The 21,836-nt window shown below is 33.0% G+C and overlaps 2 protein-coding genes across 3 annotated transcripts; one reads left to right on the forward strand and one right to left on the reverse strand.

Annotated features, from left to right (window-relative positions):
- Window positions 1-6,467: 6,467 nt before the first annotated feature.
- On the forward strand, window positions 6,468-10,255 carry LOC125194247 (pentatricopeptide repeat-containing protein At1g30610, chloroplastic-like). 2 transcript variants are annotated; one of them, XM_048093193.1, is made up of 9 exons: window positions 6,468-7,220; window positions 7,622-7,813; window positions 8,010-8,091; window positions 8,177-8,368; window positions 8,478-8,591; window positions 8,756-8,846; window positions 8,923-9,080; window positions 9,165-9,596; window positions 9,751-10,255. In XM_048093193.1, exons 1-9 carry the CDS (start codon window positions 6,583-6,585, stop codon window positions 10,138-10,140), a joined length of 2,289 nt encoding a protein of 762 aa, XP_047949150.1. In that variant the 5' UTR covers window positions 6,468-6,582; the 3' UTR covers window positions 10,141-10,255. The 2 variants fall into 2 exon arrangements, with proteins under 2 accessions (XP_047949150.1, XP_047948701.1); XM_048092744.1 differs by having other exon boundaries at window positions 8,923-9,596.
- Window positions 10,256-18,950: 8,695 nt separating this feature from the next.
- On the reverse strand, window positions 18,951-20,414 carry LOC125212861 (probable protein phosphatase 2C 18). Its single transcript, XM_048113142.1, has 5 exons — window positions 20,372-20,414; window positions 19,913-20,127; window positions 19,505-19,753; window positions 19,251-19,381; window positions 18,951-19,174 (listed from the first exon to the last, which is right to left on the reverse strand). The coding sequence occupies exons 2-4, from the start codon at window positions 20,120-20,122 to the stop codon at window positions 19,262-19,264; spliced, it is 579 nt and encodes a 192-aa protein (XP_047969099.1). The 5' UTR covers window positions 20,123-20,127; window positions 20,372-20,414; the 3' UTR covers window positions 18,951-19,174; window positions 19,251-19,261.
- Window positions 20,415-21,836: the final 1,422 nt, after the last annotated feature.

Consider the following 21,836-nt stretch of genomic DNA (forward strand, 5'->3'; position numbering starts at 1 on the left):
GCAAACGCAAACTATAAACAAGCGCCATATTAATGTAATGACTAATGGATCAACATATATCATATACTCAAATTAATGCGTACCTTTATCACAAGTTTGTCTAATGAATGACATGCTTCAACCAACCGAACCAAACGCAAGAAAACACGTAAAAAATCCGGGCAACTACAACGATCCATTTCCCAACAATCCAATATACAAAGGCTCAACTTAAGATGTTTTACATTTACAAGATTAACCCACAACAACTCTTGATACCACTGCGAATTAAATTCACAAACATTAACATTTGATATATAAACACACACAAAAGAAGGTAAGATAAATTATTACCGTTGTGGAACAAGTATACAAAACTTTAGCTGTGAGGTGCAATATTTGGAGTTGGTCGCGGTTGTAAGATGACATTCCTTTAAGGAGCTCATCAAGCGATTCTAGAGGAAACCTTTTAATATCGAGTTCCGTAAGCTTCGGAGTATTACTAAGTTGCATGGAGCACTTACTGTTTAAGCTACACAACTTCAGAAAAACGAGGCTAATAGCATCATGAATCACAATTGAGTCAACAATCGAGCAAGACAAGTCCACCTTCAGTTTAGAGTGGCCAACAATTAAGACATTTTTCAACTTAATAGGATAATAAAATATCAAGGATTCAAGAGCAATGCAATTAGAGAGCAAAAGCTCAAGGTCCTGATCGGTAATTCTAGAGCCATATAGATACAAATCTTTAAGGCATTCAAATCCATTATTCGTTTTTGGAAGTCTAAGAAATAGGCCCTCTTAATCAATATCATGGTCACCGTGCAAATGAATTATTTCAGCTTTCTTAGATAGGGCAAACTCAACCCACCTCACAAAATTGTGACCTTTGAACATACTCACTCACTCTGAACTCTTTTATACAAGAGCCTCTGTGTGTATTCAAGACATGGTCAACTATTTTTGAGTAAGTTGAAACCGTGTCATCCCACAATTTATATCTAGGGAAACTGAGATGAGTGAGGTATGTATGAAGATGCCGCCATCGTGTTGAAAGTATGCACGTAGAAGTAGCTTCTTGGAGGGTGAGTCGACCGATTATAGATATCAGAATATCACTATGCAAGTTGCTAATTCTATCTTCATTCACCATCTACAATTCACAAATTATAAATCTTCATCAATTAATTGATCAAAAGATCATGCATAAGCAATGTAATCTACAACAAAATGGAAATATCATATACTAATACTTACTTCCATAGCTTTAGTTTATACAATAAATAAATGGATAATCAGTGATACGGCCGAGCAACGGCGGAGCCGACGGCGCTGCGAGAGAGATAGGTTTCAATTCCTATCTATATTTTGGGCCAATTTATAGCGAGTTTAGGCTCAACTTTAGAAATTGTTTGGCTTTAAATCTTGAAATTGGCCTGCGTCTTTATTTCCTAGTGTTGGACTAGTTCACTACTCCAACGTTACACCTTTAGTTTTAATTGAGATCCAACTTAATTAATTCCCTATTTAAGTAGAATCTCAACTAATTATTTTTTTTAAACCTAAAGGTGTGACTAAAACAAACTTAACTTGACACTTATCATAAATCATAAATTTGGTCAAACTGTAATATATAAATTATCATATGTATAAATTTTAATCAAACAATGGTATGTTTTGCAATTTTGAAAATCAATTATATAAATTATTAATTTCAGTATATTTCTCAATTTTCCCACATGATTTAATTTGGGTGAAATGTTATCAAATGTAACATCCTAAAACATTCAACTAGGACATACCACCAACAAAATTTACATAATAACACCCCCCCCCCTCCCATGAGATTTGTATCAGTTTATCATTTTCGTCCATATCGCAAAGCATTTGGAATATACCAAAAATAGACATTAAATACACTCTTCAATCTCCTCAATGTGAGACTCTTATTCCCCTACACACCTTCATTTAATACAAAGTCAAATAATTTCTTAAATCCGCGTCATGTCAATCTGGGACAAACTTTGTGGGACAGAATGAGTACCATTTTTCTCAACACGCTTAGAGCATCTCCAAAGGGAGAGGTAAATGGAAAAGTAAAATCATATAACTACCGCATTTGAGAAGGTATTATACATTTTTTCCCATTTTGAAGAGGTATATTTACCAAGATCTTATAACCAGCATATTTGTGAAAAATCATTCTCGGGGAAGGTATTTGAAAAATTATTACACTTTATGTTTTTTAATGCAATTTTGTACTATTAATTTATTTTTTTTAAATGATATACCTTTCTATATATACTTTTTCCTTGGAAATGTATTACTTTTTGGAATGATATATTTCACTTTTTGAGAAGGTAAATAGATGATATACCTCTTTCATTTACCTTTTCTTGTCGTGTTCTACCAATAACTCAATTAAGTCATCAATTTAAATCATGTGTGCATCAAATAAACCATATATTAGAAATTCGAAATCAGAATAGTTTTGTCATTGAAATATTGAGAAAATTGTAAAAATTTTATGACAAGTTTTCAAAGTTGTGGAGTTGACAAGAACTTGATCAAAATTCATGATTTTTCCGTCCATTTGCCTTTAAAAGTAAAAGTTCAGAAATTACAGGCGGATTTCCTAAGATGTAATTTAAGGATATATTTCTGGAAGAGCTTGAATCACATGGACAATTTCCAAATCTTTGTCATTTCCTAGATTTAAGGTATCTAAACTAAGCTGTAATACTTACTCTATCCATTAAAAAATAGTCTCATTTGTGGACGATGGCACGAGTTTTATTAGAAAATTGATAACGTAAGAGAGAATGAGAAAAAATAAGTAAAGTAAGAAAAATATTAGAAAAAAATAGATAAAGTGTGAGAGAGGTAAGAAAAAGTGGATAAAATATGAGAGAAATTTTATTGTTTTTCAAAGATATTTTTCACAACAACATTGAGTTGTAGTGTTTCTACGCGCGATCTTTCATGAACCCTAATCTCAATAGCAAGGCAACAACGAAATATTAATTTAAAGGAAGGTATGAATAACTATTAAAAATAAATATAAATAATTCTAATGTCTAATAGTGTTGAAATAAAATAAGTTTTCAATAAGTAGAAAACAGACCACAATAGTTACATGACTAAAATACTAACTGATGTAATATGTCGAAAATCGTGGTGTGCACGAGCTAATGCTTCTTCATCACGAGCCACCACAGTCACTTTTTTAAGAGATATAGCATTATCGATTAGGTACAAAGTGAGAGCCAATTGTGATGTTGCACCGGAATATTGTAAGATTTCCAAATACTTTAGAAATAACTCGCATCTAGGTCCAATATATGTTTTTAACATGTCTTCGATATGAGAGGGCAGCATACGTGGAAATGTCATCACAAACTATAAACAAGCGCCATATTAATGTAATGACTAATGGATCAACATATATCATATACCCAAATTAATGCGTACCTTTATCACAAGTTTGTCTAATGAACGACATGCTTCAACCAACCGAACCAAACGCAAGAAAACGCGTAAAAAATTCGGGCAGCTACGACAATCTATTGAACAAAGGCTCATCTGTAGATGTTTTATGTTTACAAGATCAACCCACGACAACTCCTGATACAACTGCAAATTAAAATCACAAACATTAACGTTTGATATATATAAAAACACACATAAAAAGATAAAATAAATTGAAGATAAATTATTACTCCTGCGATACAAGTACAATCAACTACAATCGAGAGGTGCATTATTTGGAGTTGGTCGCGGTTGCAAGATGACATTCCAGTAAGGAGCTCATCAAGCACTTCTAGAGGAAACCTTTCAATATGGAGTTCCGTAAGCTTCAGAGTATTACTAACTTGCACGGAACACTTATTGTTGAAGCTATACAACTTCAAAGAAACGAGGCTAATAGCATCACGAATCACAATGGAGACAACACTCGAGTAAGATAAGTCAAAATGCTTCAGTTTAGAGTGGCCAACAATTAAGACATTTTCCAATCCGATTGGAAAATCAAATTTCAAGGATTCCAGAGCAAAAGCACAAAGTCTTGATCAGTAACTATAGGGCCAACTAGATACAATTCTTTAAGGCATTCAAATCCATTATTCGTGTTTGGAAGTCTAAGAAATAGGCCCCCGTAACCAATATAGGGTTGAGCATGTAAATGAATTATTTTAGCTTTCTTAGATAGGGCAAACTCAAACCACCTCCCAAAATTACAACCTTTGGACATGCTCAATCTGAACTCTTTTATACAAGAGCCTCTGTGTGTATTCAAGACATGGTCAACCATTTTTGAGTAAGTTGAAACCGTGTCATCCCACAATTTATATCTAGGGAAACTGAGATGAGTGAGGTATGTATGAAGATGCCGCCATCGTGTTGAAAGTATGCACGTAGAAGTAGCTTCTTGGAGGGTGAGTCGACCGATTATAGATATCAGAATATCACTATGCAAGTTGCTAATTCTATCTTCATTCACCATCTACAATTCACAAATTATAAATCTTCATCAATTAATTGATCAAAAGATCATGCATAAGCAATGTAATCTACATACAAAATTGAAATATCTTATACTAATAATACTTACTTCCATAGCTTTAGTTTTTCCAATAAATAAAGGGATAATCAGCGATACGGCGGAGCAACGGCGGAGCCGGCGGCGCTGCGAGAGAGATAGGTTTCAATTCCTATCTATATTTTGGGTCAATTTATAGCGAATTTAGCTCAACTTTAGAAATTGTTTGGATTTAAATCTTGATATTGGACTGCGTCTTTATTTCCTAGTGTTGGACTTGTTTACTACTCCAACGTTACAACTTTAGTTTTAATTGAGATCCAACTTAATTAATTCCCTATTTAAGTAAAATTTCAACTAATTATTTTTTTAAAACCTAAAGGTGTGACTAAAACAAACATAACTTGACATTTATACGTGTTTATCTCACATGCATTGAGTTCAAAAGTAAGTTGTATGAAGGTGGGATTTAACTTATTAGTATATCCCATTTAAATAAATGTAGAATGATATTAAAAATCTAGGTATTTCCCATGCAAAAGTTATCAATGTGGATCTAAGTCTTTTTCCTATTTATTTGTATATAAGGGAGAGAGATATGCAATGTTATGCTTGGTGTGTAGTTTGGTTATCCAATGTATAAAGTGACTGTTAATTTATAGGTCAAGTGGACCAAGCTCAGCAATCAGTTCCAAAGAACAACCAAATAGTCCCAAAAAACAGTCCAAAGATCAATTGTCAGGCCATTCGCAACGCTGTCTCTTATCCATCTCTTAACCGTCTCATCTCTTAACTATTCATGGGCCCCACTGTACTTTTCAGCTCATCTCTTAACTAAGAGACAACACTTGCATCCCCCCATCTCTTAACCATCTCTTATCCATCTCTTAACTATTCATTCAATTTCATTTTTTAATTTTTATTTCCAACAAATTCAATTAATAAAAACACACTTAATTAAATAAAATAAAATCACAATTTAAAGGCCTAAAAAATTATAAAATACATAATTATAAAATACATAATTATAAAATACATAATTAAAAAATAATATAATAAAATAAAATAAAAATTACAATTTAAAGGCCTAAAAAAGTTAAAAATGCATGATTAAAAAATACATAATTAAAAATACATAAATTAATATTAAAATTTACAAAAAAAAAATTTCGAATTTTCAATTTTTTTTTTAAAATAAATAAATTTATGACGTCATAATTCCGACGCCCACTCGCGGGCCGGCGAGTGGGAGTCACGCCATCGCTTAGCGCGCGCCACGTGGCCGCAACGCTGTCTCGATGCCGTCTCGTCTCGTCGATACGAGACCGAGACCGCAACGAGGCAGCGTTGCGGATGCTCTCAAGATCTAAGTTCACAATGCGCGATGCGCGGCTCTCAGCCTTGGTGAGGCGGCGGCGGCGCGCACATGTGGGGTCTACCGTCCATCTTAGTCCACGATAATTATTACACGTAATAATCATCTTATTAAATACCGTTTTAACAAGGTTATCATCCCCAACATGGGATAGTTAACTCAATTAATTAATCATTAGGCTTTCCTCACAGCTTTTTTTAGCTTTATTGTGACCATCATTAATCCATTATTTCTCACTTAACGAGAATCGGATTTGAGAAAAAGAATATACTAATGTCATCTATCCGAACATAGATTGTCGCTATTAATCACATTTATTATTTCTTTTTTCTTTGTTTTATCTCCTCGTATTTCTCTTTGAAAACATGTGTGTTTGTGGTGAGGATTGTTCTTCGCAAAGATAAGTCTTAATCACTAACCTCACTTACTAATCAACGAAACAAGTCAAATCACATGTTTCTCTAAAAACGTCAAAATATAATAGCAACTCTTATTCCAAAGCGCGATTATAACCGATTGAAACTGATTTACCTATTTTTACATAAACCGCGAAAATGTTCATCAAAAACCTCTTCATTTCATCCATTAAAAATCAAAATTATCTTCTCCTCCAAACCAAATTGAACAAAATCAATCGTCTCAATTAGCTCAGAATCTCGATTTTCATGTCGAATTGAAGGCAATCATGATGCTCGGTGGTTTCTCCGCGTCCGAATCTGCCGCGGAATTTCTCTTATTGAGCCGGAATTCGCTTCCCCCTTGTGGATTTCCGATTTTGCGGAGGCATTTTTCTGTTTCCGCGCCGAGGAGGGAGAAGCAGAGAATAGCTGCGGCGAGAAGCGCTTTGAATGACGGCGTTGTTTTTGATAAGGAGTTTGAATTCACGCCGTCGTTCAGTGAGTACTTGAAGGCGATGGAGTTTCTGAAGAATGAGAAGTACCAAACCCTAAAAAGTAGCGACGGTGGAGATGCTAGTAGTAGTAATAGACCGAGGGGAAGGAAGGTTGTGAAGAAAATTGAGGAGAAGAGCGGTGATGAGATGAGTGCAGCTGAAGAGAATTCGAGAAAGGGGAAGAGAGGGGCGTCGTATAGAGGAGTTCCGAGAGAGGGCGATTTTCGCGATTCGGAGATGGCTGGGAGGAGGCAGGGTAGAGATAGAGATTTGGGGATTCGGAATAGAAAGACCACGGATGGCGGTGAGAGTGAGTCCTTAAGTGTGGAACGAGATGCGTTTAAGCCGTTGGAAAACAGTGAGGGTGTTGTTGGAGGGCCAAGGGTGACAAGGGTAGACATGGAGGAGAGAATACAGAAGCTTGCTAAATGGTGAGTAGTGAGTTTGATCAACTGTGTCTGTTGCTTTGGTCGAGCTAGACGAAAATGTAGTGGCATTGCATAATGAGACTCTGTAGAGTGTCACTAGTCTGATAATTTTGTTGTGGTTATTGGTTTTCCTATTTAGAGTGGTGATTTGTTTGAATATCTTAGTTTATTCTAGATATGTAGTGAATGGCACCTTATGGATTAAGCATGTGTGTGATGTATGTTTAGGAAATTAGTGTCGCGTAGTTCATTTTGTGCTTGGCATGCTATGCTGGTTTTGTTTCCCTGTGACTTGCCTTACTGTAAGACATCATTTTGCAATCGGTGTGTGTTCTCTTGGATGTGCCAAATTGTGTAGTGTGCATCTGTTTATCCGCTCATAATAAAGTAGTTTACTTTTACAGTCTGAATGGTGCAGACATTGACATCCCTGAGTGGAAGTTCTCAGAAATTATGCGGAGTGCTCAGATTAGATTCTCAGATCATTCTATTTTGAGGGTAGTTCAGATATTGGGTAAGTTGGGAAACTGGAAGCGGGTGCTCCAACTCATTGAATGGCTCCAGTCCCGCGACCGCTTCAAATGTCACAGGCCAAGGTACGTCATCCATGATCACGATTTATTACACATTAAATCCCATTGTGAATCGTATTCATATAGATTTGACTAGTGTGAGGCTTTGATTAATGGTGTAATATTAATAGGAAATGCAACAGTGAAGAAGAAATTCGTTCTTAGTGTTTTCCTGGATCTGTTGCTGTTTTGATGCTTCTAATTTGTTCTTATATTCTAGATATATTTGTACTGCTGCACTGGATGCTCTTGGAAAAGCTAGGAGACCAGTAGAGGCTCTCAATCTCTTCTATCGGATGCAGGTATAAAAGTTGCACTATGCATGCTCGTATCAGTACCTAATAAGTACGGATCGTCATCTGATTTCTATCTGATCACTTCATGTAGGGACAAATGGCTACCTATCCGGATATAGCAGCATATCATTGTATTGCTGTCACGCTTGGACAAGCAGGGTATATGAAGGAACTATTTGATGTGATTGATACCATGAGGTCCCATCCCAAAAAGAAGTTCAAAACTGAATTGCTTGCAAAGTGGGATCCACGACTGGAACCGGATGTTATTGTCTATAATGCTGTAAGTGGCATCTAAGAACCATGCATCTTTATGTTCTCTCGACATTTTTTTTTTCTTTTATCTACACGATTTTTGTTTAATTTGTAGCAGGTGCTATATTGCTATATAGGTCCTTAATGCTTGTGTTCGGCGTCAGAAATGGGAAGGGGCTTTCTGGGTTCTGCAGCAACTAAGCGAACAGAACCAACAACCTTCAAGCACAACGTATGGACTAGTTATGGAGGTAAGCTGTTCGTGTTTCTGATATTACATGTCAGCAGAATTACCGTTGCCCTCGGATATAGTTCTTTTTTAACATTACACATTCTAAATAACCGTGTAAAAAAGAAATGTGACGTTTCAAATGGGACAGAGAGAGTATAATCTAATAAATATGCATTGGAGTAGGTCATGTTGGTATGCAGCAAGTATAACTTGGTTTATGATTTCTTCAAGAAGGTGCAGAAATCGTACATACCAAATGCTTTAATATATAAAGGTAACTTTTTGAAATATCCTTACAGCCTACTGCATCATCGGTCTCAGCTCGTAAACCGTTTTCTTGTTGTCTGTAGTTCTCATAAATGCTCTTTGGAAGGAAGGCAAAGTCGATGAGGCCATAATGGCGGTTGATGAAATGGAGAGAAGAGGGATAGTTGGTACTGCCGGTCTATATTATGACCTTGCTCGCTGCCTTTGTAGTGCAGGGCGATGCAGTGAAGCACTAAAACAAGTACGTACTTTTCATACATGTCGTAAACTTTGGTTTACAACTATGTTTCTTAGTTTCGTTTCATTTCCATTTCCTATTTTGCAGATTGATAAGATCTGCAGAGTTGCAAATAAACCACTTGTGATAACTTACACTGGTTTGATGCAAGCATGTGTGGATTCTGGCGACGTTGAAAACGCGGCATATATCTTCGATCATATGCAGAAGTTTTGTTCGCCAAATCTCGTCACTTGTAATATAATGCTCAAAGCTTTTCTTGATCATGGGAAGTTCGAAGATGCCAAACAGTTGTTTCTAACTCTGTTGGATAACGGAAATAATATTCGTCGCGAAGAAGATTACAGAGTTAGGGTTATTCCCGATATCTACACGTTCAACACAATGCTAGACGCATGTGCCGCAGAGAAAAGATGGGAAGATCTTGAGTTTGCCTATGCGCAGATGCTGAGATACGGTCACCACTTCAATGCAAAACGCCATCTTCAGCTAATATTGGAAGCACAGCGTGCTGGAAAGGTATTCATCACATCAGTGTTTCATTTAGTGCATCTGTGAGTCGGGCTCGTAGCCTTGCAGTGGCACGTTCTCATGTATATGAACTGCTTAAACTTTCATTACTTATTCGATCATGAGACGTGTCACTAAGACTCGAAGCTGTTTGCTCTTTCAGGAATCGATTCTGGAGATGACGTGGAAGCGCCTGGTGGAGACCAAACGGCCTCCTCCTCCTCTGCTCGTCACGGAAATGTTCTGCACGAGAGTGTCGCAGGGAGACTATTCCGCTGCGCTCTCGTATGTGGTTAACTTCGCCTTCGTCGAATCACATGTTTTCTCCAGAAAGTCCTGGTTGAAAGTCTTGACCGAGAACGCCCACCGGTTCCCGGACCGCGCTCTCGACGAGCTCGTACACGGCGGGAACATCCTTCTTCGCCGTTGCGAAAACGCTGCTCTTGAACATCTGTTAGATTCTTGCAAAGATTATTCAAGGAAGCAAGCATTATTAGATGTGAGGGAAATAGTAAGAACTGGGTTTCAAAATAATGCTGCTTTAGTATGCTAAAATCTGAAATATTATATTATTTGTTAATGTTATTATGTCGAATTTCTTTAATACTATCTAGATCGAACCACTTAAAATCGGCATATATAAAGTGGCATGTAATTATTTTTGTGTATTTAGTTGCATACCAATTTTATAATAAAGTATCGAACTATTAATTATTCTGATTTTATAAATAATCAAGATTTTAGCAGTGCTGACATGACTTGGTGACTTATTTGCGTGCAATATCAAACGCCAACATAAACAACATTTTTCGGTTTCTTGTTCCTCATTTTTTATTTTATCTCTTCTACCTCTTTATTTCTTAATATAAATTATAAATTATAAACCAATAAGTTTGAATTATTTCATTCAGTATAATACGATGTTGTTTCGAAGCTTACGATTTGACGTCGCCTATCTATGTACTTTGGTGATAATTTTTTATTTTGATAATGTAATAAATAAATGTGTTAGGTAACTTAGGTTAGGAGAATGTCCTATTCTTATAAGAAACAATTACAGTGACAATTGCCAATTTATTTACTATATTTGTAGTATAAACTATCGTGTTGGTTTAGCTGACATAATTGAACTTTGCTTGTCATTGTGACTGCAATTTTATTTAATTTATCTATTGTTTTCTATATTAAAAGTTTTCCTTTTTCCTACTGTCTTCTGAATATATATTACACCTTCACATGTTGCAAGCTTGTTTATTTTCAAACATATTTAATAGATAAGTATTTCTTAAAATACGTCAATATCTTCGAAAGCAGGAATAACTCACGATATATATGGAGTCAAACATTAAATTTTAAATTAATTTTTTTTTTTTTGAAGTTTGTATAATTTTGTTTTTCATGGATATATAGGTGAGATGTGGGTCAACAAATTTGAAAAACAAAAGTATATGAAAATAGAGAAAATGTTATTTCTTGACAGTAAGACATTTCGTCCTATCTATATGACTTGTTGCGTTGATATTTGATATTTTTAATATTTTCTTAATTGGCTTCAAAATGTTACACCTAATATTTGGCATATTCTAAGTAGGTGAATAGCATATTTAACGTGAATTATGTCACTCAAATTAATGAAACGAACAATTAAATCCGCGTAGAGACTGCAATAATTAAAAGAAGTAATAACAATATATAATAATATAGTAAAAGATTATCATGGCTGTAATTTAATAAAATTAATTAGTTGTACTGTACCTTGTTTTTTCTATATAAATTCATTATTTTTATTAAAACCATTCAAGAAACTTTTATGTTTCTAAACGATTTCTTTTAAATATTATTAGTAGATATTATTTCGTTTTCAAATAAGTTGTTTGATGATCAAAATCTGTATATTGATTAAGAAAGTGAATGATTATACATTTTTCTCATCCATTATTAATTATAGCGTGAATATTTTGAAAAATAAAGAGTTATCATGATAGTAAATGACACTTATCTATAGCAAAATGAATATTCATTATTACGAACACATTTTTATTGGGATTGAGATAATTCACATCAGTGAGTGAGTAGTTTTCCCAATTTATTTGAATTGAAGTCTAGTCTTTGTAGTAATTAATTTATTATTATTGGGGTGTTACGAAATTGCTTTGTTAATTAATATATGATCATCTCATAACTTGATATGCATATTACTAGTATTTATAATAAAAAGATAACACCATTTAATTAAAGGCTCGTTGGCGAATAAAGGCCCTTAATTCACACTAATATGGCTACAACTTTATTATTCCAAATTATGGCTATTATAAATTTGAGTAAAGATAAATTAACAAAAATAGTATATACAAAATGCCCTCAATGCTTTTACAACTTTTAGTACTAATATTATTTGTGTAGTTGAAATAGAAGATGACTATGTTCATCATCTTTATTTGATTTTAATCTATCCAATTGACGCTTAATCAATGTTATACTCATTTCGATTACTTCTGGTTTGGCTTTACATGCTTTTCCTTTTTGATAATATCATTGTGAATGTGAACAAAGGATTCTTGTTAATTTTTGGTTTTAGGATTCTTTTTTTAATTTTTTTTATTGGATGGAATATATATTGACAATATTCTTTGATTTGGTTTATAGAGGATAATGTATTACTGGAGTTTGGGACTGCAGATTATTTTTTTATATTGTGAAGGGTTTAGGTGGTTTTTTATTCTTTTTTGTGTGTAATGTCGTTTCTTGGTAATTAATATTAATCTCGTCCTGGAATTATTTTGAAATAGGAGAGGTTGGTGATGGTAGAAAACTAAGGAAAAATCTAGATATTTTCTTAAATAATATTATAATTTAGAGAATTCTCCTAAAATGTCTAGATATTTTAATACCTACTAATATCTAGAGAATTATGGATAATATATCTAAATATTTGTATAATATCTAGATATTTCCATTACAAAACCAAGTTTATTATTAATATTCTAACCGATTGAAGGGTTGCGTGGATCTGTAGTTTTTGGCTAAAGTTAGCCCTTCTTGTCATAGTGCTATGGTATTTCTAACCATATAGTGTTTTTGTTTGAATAAGAAGGAAATTGGTGTTCAAATATCATATGAACCATGTTACCATATAGTGTTGTTGTTTGAATAGGAAGGAAATTGTTGTTTGCAAATATCCTTTAAACAATGTTGCCCAGTTTTCTCATGCCAGTTTGTAGATATGGATAGTGTAGAGTTTCTTAAAATGGAACTCAGTAAACATCAAGGCGGTGAGTCCTCTATGACAGCGATGAGAGTCAATCCCGTGGCTAGAAGACCATATCGATTGGCTTGGATCCGGCCAACCCTAATGGTATCACGTTGCAAGCAGAGGCCGACCTCCATGGTGTCATGGGGTTCTTTGGAACCCCACCAATTTGTGTTATCACTATATATAATAAAAATATGCAACGATATATAATATAATTAGCTAGCTCAGTTGGCCAGCGCAGCGACTTGCAATCAGGAGATCTGGGTTCGACTCTCATTATATGTGCCTCTCGCAACTCCGCAATGTGTCAGGTTGTTTCTGGACGCCGACACTAAAAATATGCAATAATCGTTAATTATAATTTGGACCCCCACTATAAAAATCATGCGTCCGCTTGCAAGTGTACGTTCTAAGGCGGCCTTAGGATTGGCTAGGCCAAAAGTGCACGTTGAAGCCATTCAGTTATCGGTTGAGCACTGTGCAAATCTGGATTCTGCCCGACAGTAGATAATGGAGCGACTTGTGCCAATGACTGACTTATGTCTGACTACTGACTTCTTTGAATACGCAGACTCCGTTTGGCGTGTCAACGATATTACCTGGGTGAGAAGTTCAACCTTACTCTTACTCTCCACTAGTTCAAAGATTAAACACCTTATTATTCATATTTGACTCTTCAAAAATTTAGTTTACACATGACTCTCACTTAGGGTTATGAATGGCATTGGTCTAAACCAAGCAGGTTGTTACTTTTGTCGGATCGATGGTACCAATGGCGGACACACGTTTTTTCTTATGAATTCATGATTTTTATAGTAAAGCTCATTCAAGAAAGTTTTATTGATATTCAGTCGAGCAAAAATTCATCACTACCTAATTTTTCCAAAACATAAAACACAACTACGGAGGGAGTACCATTTATTGAATTTTATTTTGATAAAGTGGTAAGTTATTGAATGTGTGTTTATTTGGTATATTAAATTTATTGATATTTAAAAATTTAATTTTATAAAATTAAATCTAATATTGAAATAAAGAAACAAAGTGAATGATGACAAAAGGGAAGAAGAATGATAACTTTAAAATAATATTAGATTTAGTACCTAACAAATAATATCAGATTTAAAAAGTTCAAAGTGTAAAAAAACCAAATTGCCCAGCATCCCATTTTTAAAATCCAGGAACTATGGGCACACGGTGGTCCATAAGTAAAATTATGACAAAAATCAAATAAAATCTCAGCCCTTGGATCCTTAGATGGGATGATTGTGATAATAATATCTGAGCTACATTATTACACTTAAAACGTTATATTATTATCCGAGCTACATTATTAGACTAAAACGGGTTACATTATTAGCCAAGCTACAATATTAGACTACACAATCTACATTATTAAATGACACGTGACATTAATCTAACGGTTACATCACAAGATCCAACGGATGAGATTCACTTGAATTTTTGACAGAATTTCACTTATTGATATGAATACATCCTTAGGTTTGTGTTAAAATGACAACCCCTCTTAAAGTGACACCGTGACACCACTTATGCAGCAATATTATAAACGCTAGACATCAATCTATAGATTGTTGTATAGCGTGTTGGATATTGTTGGCCAAGAAAAATTGTTGTATAGTGTACAAAATATTGTTGGCCGTCTTTTTCAGAAATTTCTTCTTTTTTTGCCACGTGGCAGCTTATTATTCGTCCACCTGTACAAATGATTGGGTAGGAATGGTGGTACGATGTTATTTTAAAAGGTGGTGGTACTCTAACACTCTCCTACATCCTTATATATATATATATATATATAGGGTCTTGTTAGGTTGAGATTTATCAACCTAATTGAGAATTGAGATGCAATCTCAGCCACTCATCCAGAATATTTGTGAAATGTCAACAGCATGTAGTTTATGTCAACAGAGGGGCATAATTGTAATTTTATTAATTTTTTTATTTATTTATTTTTAATTTTTTTTAAAAAAAATTATTTTTTTTTATTTTTTTAAAATTTTTTTTTGTTTTTTTTATTATTTTTAAATTTTTAAATTTTTTTTTTCAACTACATATACAATTCATGTCAACTACACATCAAATGTCAACAACTTTATTCAATAAATACCATTTGACATGAATTGTACATGTAGTTGACATTATATTGTGTAGTTAACATGAATTGTATATATAGTTGACATGGATTGTACACATAGTTGACATTATATGTGTGTAGTTGACATGAATTGTGTGTGTGGTTGACATGGGTTGTACACGTAGTTGACATTATATGTGTGTAGTTGACATGAATTGTATATGTAGTTGAAAAATAAAAATTAAAAAATTAAAAAATTAAAAAAATTAAAAATTAAAAAAAAATTAAAAAAATTAAAAAAATAATAAAAAATAATTTAAATTTTTTTAAAAAAATATTAATAAAAAATTAAAATTAAAAATTAAAAAAATTATTTATTGAATAAAATTTACCATGATATTACTATTCTGCCCTTTCATAATCAATTAATCTAAAGATATTTTCCATGTGGAAAAATCTGGACCACTCATTTAATAAAAATGAGTGGCTGATATTGCATCTCATATATATATATATATATATATATATATATATATATATATATATATATATATTTTGTTTTTTTTTTTTAACCACATATGTACCAAACCCTTTTAATTATACACAATCGGTAACATATTACTCCTATGATTCTAATTGTTTTTATGTAGCATGATTCATGAAGACCCTACAGCATCAAGGTCTAATTATTGTGTCATAGTATCATATTAACTGAATGGTCAACGTTTCTAAATATTTTTTTTTCTTTTAAATATTAGCAGATATTATTTCGCTTTCAAATAAGTTATTCAATTATCAAAATCTGTAAGAAAGTGCATGATTATACATTTATCTCATCCATTATTAATTATAGTGTGAATATTTTGAAAAACAATTAAAGAGTTTATCATGATAGTGAATGACACTTATTCTGTAGCATAATGAATATTCATTATTATTAACACATTTGATTTGGATTAAGACAATGTGTGAGTAGTTTTACCAATTTATTTGAATTGAAGTCTAGTCTTTGTAGTAATTTATTATTATTGGGGTGTTACGGAATTGCTTTGTTAATTAATATATGATCATCTCATAACTTGATATGCATATTAGTATTTATAATAAAAAGATAATACCATATAAATTAGTAGCAAATAATGTTAATTAAAGGCTCGTTGACAAATAAAGGCCCTTAATTCACACTAATATGGCTACAGCTTTATTATAGTACCAAATTATGGTTATTATAAATTTATCGTCATTCAAATCGAAAATCACATTATTCTACATAACATGATAAAAAAAACTTCATAAATTATGCCACTACAACATAGGAAAATAATATTCGCAATAATAGTACGAGGTAATCAAACTCAATAAATAAATTAAAAAATTTTAATACTCCTATACCGTCGGTTACTCTTGGTGTGCATTATTAAAAAAATCATTTTCACAAATAAATAAATGCAGATTTTATAGGTGAATTAGTGGGGACGTGTTTGGCATTGGGGTTTGGAAAAGTTGAAAAATATAGCTGCCAAGTATTTAACCACACGTGGCTCTCTGTGGGTTGTGAATGAATGCTCTACAAATGCATGTGCAGGTTGTACCGTACAACACCTCCATTGAGATACGAATTCAAATTTATATTTCAAGTCGAACGAGACAACCATCGGCGGATCCAGGTGGGGTCGGGCGGGTCGGCCGACCCCACCACAGGCCCCGGAGTGCCGCCGGGAAGCTCCTTTCATCAGCCTCCGATCCTACGGCATTCGCTTCTCCGACCCCACCTCACTCAGTGTGAGATGATGAGACTGAACAGAGAAAAAGGAAGAAAATGAGGGAGGATGCCGTAAAACGGAAGCCGATAGTCGAGAAAGAAGAGGAAGTAAATTCAGAAGAGCCTTTTCTCTTTTCTTCGAAGAGAGAGAAATTGAAATGGGTTAGTGGCGCATTGGGCGAAGAGAGAGAACTAAATTTTATCTTCCCTATATTTACTTGTAAACTAAAATTAAATAAATAAAAAGACATCAAGAAAGATGACACGTGACTGCGTAATTTATCTTAGATTAAATTGAATTATCTAATTGTAGAATGGGCATTGAACTTTTCTTTCTTTCTTAATTTGTATTAATTCTCGAAAATCATTTAAATATATATTCAAATCTAAAAAATCAATTAATTTTAATTACGAGTACTAGTATTTATATATCTAAAAATCAACTTATTTATAACAAACACATAATACTTCAATAAATATAATATAAAATAAATATTTCTTAATTTCATCTAATTTTAGTTTATACTCTCTTCGTCCCACAAGAATATGCGCTCTTTCTTTTAGTCTGTCCCATAATAATATGCACTTTCCAGTTTTGAAATTTTTTTCCTAGACTCATTCTCCACTAATTATACTTTAATTACTTTTTCTCTTTATTCTCTTATTTTAATTTTGCATTAAAACTCATGCCGAACTCAAAGTATATATTCTTTTAGGACGGAAGGAGTAATTAAATTTTCAACCATATTATTCATATTAAAATTAGCTTTGAAATTTCAAATTTGGGGATGTTACGAAAAAAATTATACACGTTAGTCCCATTAACACTTTTGGGATGAAATGAGATTTTTAATGCACATTTAGTAAAATAAAAGAGATATAGAAATAAAAAAGTGATTTATATAGTGTTTGTGGAAAATAAGGTCTACCTCAAAAAAGAGAAAAATAGTTAAAAAAAAAATAGAAGTGTCTATTGAGCAGACTCAGGCAAAATAGTCTATTTTTATGCAATAGGGTGAATATTTAGTTTAGAATACCGATACTAGTATGAGTTATAGTATTTAAATTAAAATATATATATGAATAATTATACTATTAAATATTTATTATATGGTTCGACCCCACGATATTTAGTTCCTGGATCCGCCATTGGAGACAACTATCCAAGGATTTACGATTGTTCAATATCAAAAGATAAGGATTGAATTTTTTTACTACGTATTGAATTAAGAATAGACGAGTTTAATTTTACTCAGCTATAATCTTTTAATTATAAATGTAAATATATTATTTGACAATAGACGGTATTTGAATCTCATTCTATCTTACAATGGCGATATTATAATATTTGTAGTGATTAGTAAAATGTGAATTCAAATTCATATTTTAATGGCATATATTTGTGGTTGCAAGCATAAGCATAACATTTGATGTGATCATGATTCAGAATTTGACTCGTCTCACATATTTTGTGGTTACAAGCATAACATTTGACATGACTATGAATTCAGAATTTGACTCGTCTCATGGTGTGAGGATTGTGCATAAAATTATAAAATTCGTCAGTTATAAGATCGACTCTAATGTTACACACCATAAAATAATTAAAAGTAATTTATAGAGGTACTGCATAGTTTTCACTTAATTGTAATGCTAAAATTATGTCTTTATGTGAATGGAATGGTATATACTACATAAAACTATTTAATTTTAATTAATTTATAATACATAGTTCTCACATTAATTATAGGGCGAAATTGATAAGTTGGTGTGAATGGAAATGGTATATTGTATAGACAACTATTTTGAAGAGAAGTTATTGTGTGAAGGGTTTGAGTTGAGATTTTAGTGAGCTAATAAACTAACATATGATAAGCATATTACCAAAAAAAAAACATATGATAAGCAACCTTAATTTATCCCAAAGATAATACTCCCTCCGTCCACGATTAAGAGTCTCATTTCTAGATGGCGCGGGTTTTAAGAAATATTAAGAAAAGTAGGTGGAAGAAAGTTAGTGGAATATGGGTCCCACTTGTATATATTAGTTTTAAATGATATGTGAGTGGAATGAGTTAGTGGAATGTAGGGTCTCTTTACCATTTATGGTAATTATGAACCGGGACTCTTATTCGTGGACGGACCAAAATGGAAAAACGAGACTCTTATTCGTGGACGGAGGAAGTAGTTTGCAAAGTAGAAAAAACAAAGCGAGCTAGCTAGCTACATCTTTATAGCCACAGTCGCTCGACAAATTGCTCGGGACGAGAACAAACATGAAGTATTCTCTTCCTCTCTCGAGGCTCGTTGAGGAAGAGGCAAACCACTGGACAATCAACAGCATCATCCTTTGATAACCTATACTTACTCATCCATTTACCAACTACTACATTCACTAATGCTCGAGCTGCACACAAGCGTGTAGGGGAATCGGCCACCATAGATACCACTTCCTCATTCGACAGGATGTCCCAAACCTGCAAACAATGTACTCATAAAAAATTATGCTACAATGTAATGAGTATGAATAAAGTCTGAATAAAGTCTACGTACACCGGCTGTTGTTAACAGTACAAACGCGTCTTCACCACACTCAACTGTACTGGAACGAATAAACTATTCGCATATCTCATCCCTAGTACAACTCTCGACTCCCCACTATTTCCGATCGTTAGATCTTTACCCTATAAATAAAAAATTAAGGTTGTTGATATATATATATATATATAGAGAGAGATGTGACCAGATATAACTAGTAGTATCTAACAACTAATTTCAATTTTGTATGTTAAAAATATGTTAGTTACCTTTGTCACTAGGGTGACCGAGGTAGTTCCACATACGCATTTCTGATTCGGCTCAAAATTGCATGTGTTTTTCTTAAGAATCTTGACTTCCCATTGCTCACTCAGCTTCAAAGGGAGAAAATCCCGGACACGCTTAGCGACCATATGGCCTTGAGGGCCTTGGCCGTCAAGGAAGGCCGTGTATTCTGTTCTCGAACCAAACTCGTTCAATTCATTCTTACTACTATTTTCTGTGGTTGAACCAAACTTCTGCAATGCAATTCATTATTACAAAGGTGGTGAAAGAAAGAGCAATTAAGCTAAAAGAAAAAAAAAATTAAAATTAAAAAAAAAAAAAAACAATTAAGCTAAAAGGAGTAATGTATGAGCATGAGCATGAGACATGTAACTATTTAAGTAAGTGGTAACCTCCAAAGCAAGCATGGCTTTCTTGCCTTGCTCTGAAAAGAGGGAGGCGACCTCAGTCGGCCGATTCAAGGAGAAGTGACGGTGGCCGTGGTGCAACCCTTTATCCTCATTATTCTTCTGCTCAAACGATGTGATTGTCGAAAACTTCCACTTCTTAGCCACCGTGGGAGAACTGGTCCACCTACTTTCGCACGATAAGCACAATCCCATCCGATCTATAGAGACTCAAAATTCAGCAAATATCCACAAAACTACAATTAACTCATGCTTTTTTCTAAAATGTAAAATTCCTAAGAGTTGTATGTTGTAACACTAAAATCTATGAACTATATATTATGATTGCTTGCAGATAATCAACAACCCATACAAAACAAATACTATGTAACATATTATATGCATATCAATGTTATAATTTAATTTGCAAAAACAAATATATATTTGTGTGTAGAGTAATCGAACCTTTATTGAAGAATTAAAGAAATTAGAATGATTTTGGTGGAGAATCTTGGTTTGGAAGATGCAATTACACTCCACTCATTACATATATACTCAAAAACAAATCAATTCTGATACGAATTTGTTGTAGTGGTTAATTACGAGTGAAATTAGGATCTAAATCACAACTTATATCCATTTTTTGCGATTCGCTAATCTAACAAATTTAATAGGATTAGTAATTTTACATTATAGTATTATGTTTTATGTAAAGAGTTACTAATGACATTTTTGACGATACTAAATATAGATAAGACAATGTATTAAATTAAAAAACTTTTTATATTATATGCCATGAAACAGTATAGATTAATCATTTTTTTGTACTAATAATATAGTTACTTCCTATTGTGAATCATTGTATTATTTAACCATGATTATTTATTATTATAGATGATTAAAAGAAATTGGTCCTCCTCCTAATGAATGTGATCAACTCTATGTCAGTTGGGACATAGAGTTGAGTTGACAATTAAAGGCCCTTAATTCACACTAATATGGCTACAACTTCATTACCCCAAATTATGGTTATTATAAATTTATAATCATTCAAATCGCAAAATCACATTATTCAACATAACAAACTTCATTAAATTATACCACTACAACATAGGAAATAATATTAGCAATAATAGTACGAGGTAATCAAACTCAATGAATAAATTAAAAAAATTTTATAGTCCTATATCGTCGGTCGGTTACTTTTGTGTGAATTATAAAAAAATCATTTTCACGAATCAATAAATTCAAAGCACAGATTTTATAGGTGAATTAGTGGGGACGTGTTTGGCATTGGGGTTTGGAAAAGTTGAAAAACATTTGCCAAGTATTTATCCACACGTGGCGCTCTGTGGGTTGTAATTGAATGCTCTACACGTACAACACCATTGATATACGAATTCAAATTTATACTCCCCTCTATTTTAAAATATAATAGAAAATAAGTTCGAAAAAATTAATGGAATATGAGTCACACTTTTATACTCCTTCCGCTCCATAAAAATATGTACACTTTTTATTTTCGTCCATCTTATAAAAATATGTGTATATAATGTAGGTCTCACTACCCACTAACAATACTCTATTTTTCACATTTCTCTTACTTTACAATAACATTCTTCTTATCTATCTTACTTTATCAATTTTGTCTTAATTCTCGTGACATATTTTTAGGACGGAGGGAGTATTAGCTCCGTCCACAAGAATATGCACTCTTTCTTTTTTAGTCCGTCCCATAAAAATATGCACTTTCCAAATTTAGAATCTTTTTTTCTCTAATGAGGTGAGACTCATTCTCCGCTAACAATATTTTAATTACTTTCTCTCTACATCTCTTTTACTTTACCAATTTTACATTAAAATTCGTGTTCAACTAAAAGTGTATATTTTCTTAGGACGGAGGAGTAATAAAATATGAGTAAGTATAAAT

This window comes from Salvia hispanica, chromosome 1, assembly GCF_023119035.1.
Source record: "Salvia hispanica cultivar TCC Black 2014 chromosome 1, UniMelb_Shisp_WGS_1.0, whole genome shotgun sequence".
In the NCBI taxonomy this organism is placed as follows: Eukaryota; Viridiplantae; Streptophyta; class Magnoliopsida; order Lamiales; family Lamiaceae; genus Salvia; species Salvia hispanica.

Bases quoted from the DNA above. Each gene is read 5' to 3' on its own strand.
- LOC125212861 (XM_048113142.1), bottom strand. From the start codon at position 20,122: ATGGGATTGTGCTTATCGTGCGAAAGTAGGTGGACCAGTTCTCCCACG. The intron at 19,754-19,912 runs GTTACCACTTAC...ATTGCATTGCAG, and splicing joins AAGCCATGCTTGCTTTGGAG to AAGTTTGGTTCAACCACAGA. The intron at 19,382-19,504 runs GTAACTAACATA...TTTTATTTATAG, and splicing joins CGGTCACCCTAGTGACAAAG to GGTAAAGATCTAACGATCGG.
- LOC125194247 (XM_048092744.1), top strand. From the start codon at position 6,583: ATGATGCTCGGTGGTTTCTCCGCGTCCGAATCTGCCGCGGAATTTCTC. The intron at 8,847-8,922 runs GTAACTTTTTGA...TGTTGTCTGTAG, and splicing joins AAATGCTTTAATATATAAAG to TTCTCATAAATGCTCTTTGG. The intron at 9,597-9,750 runs GTATTCATCACA...TTGCTCTTTCAG, and splicing joins AAGCACAGCGTGCTGGAAAG to GAATCGATTCTGGAGATGAC.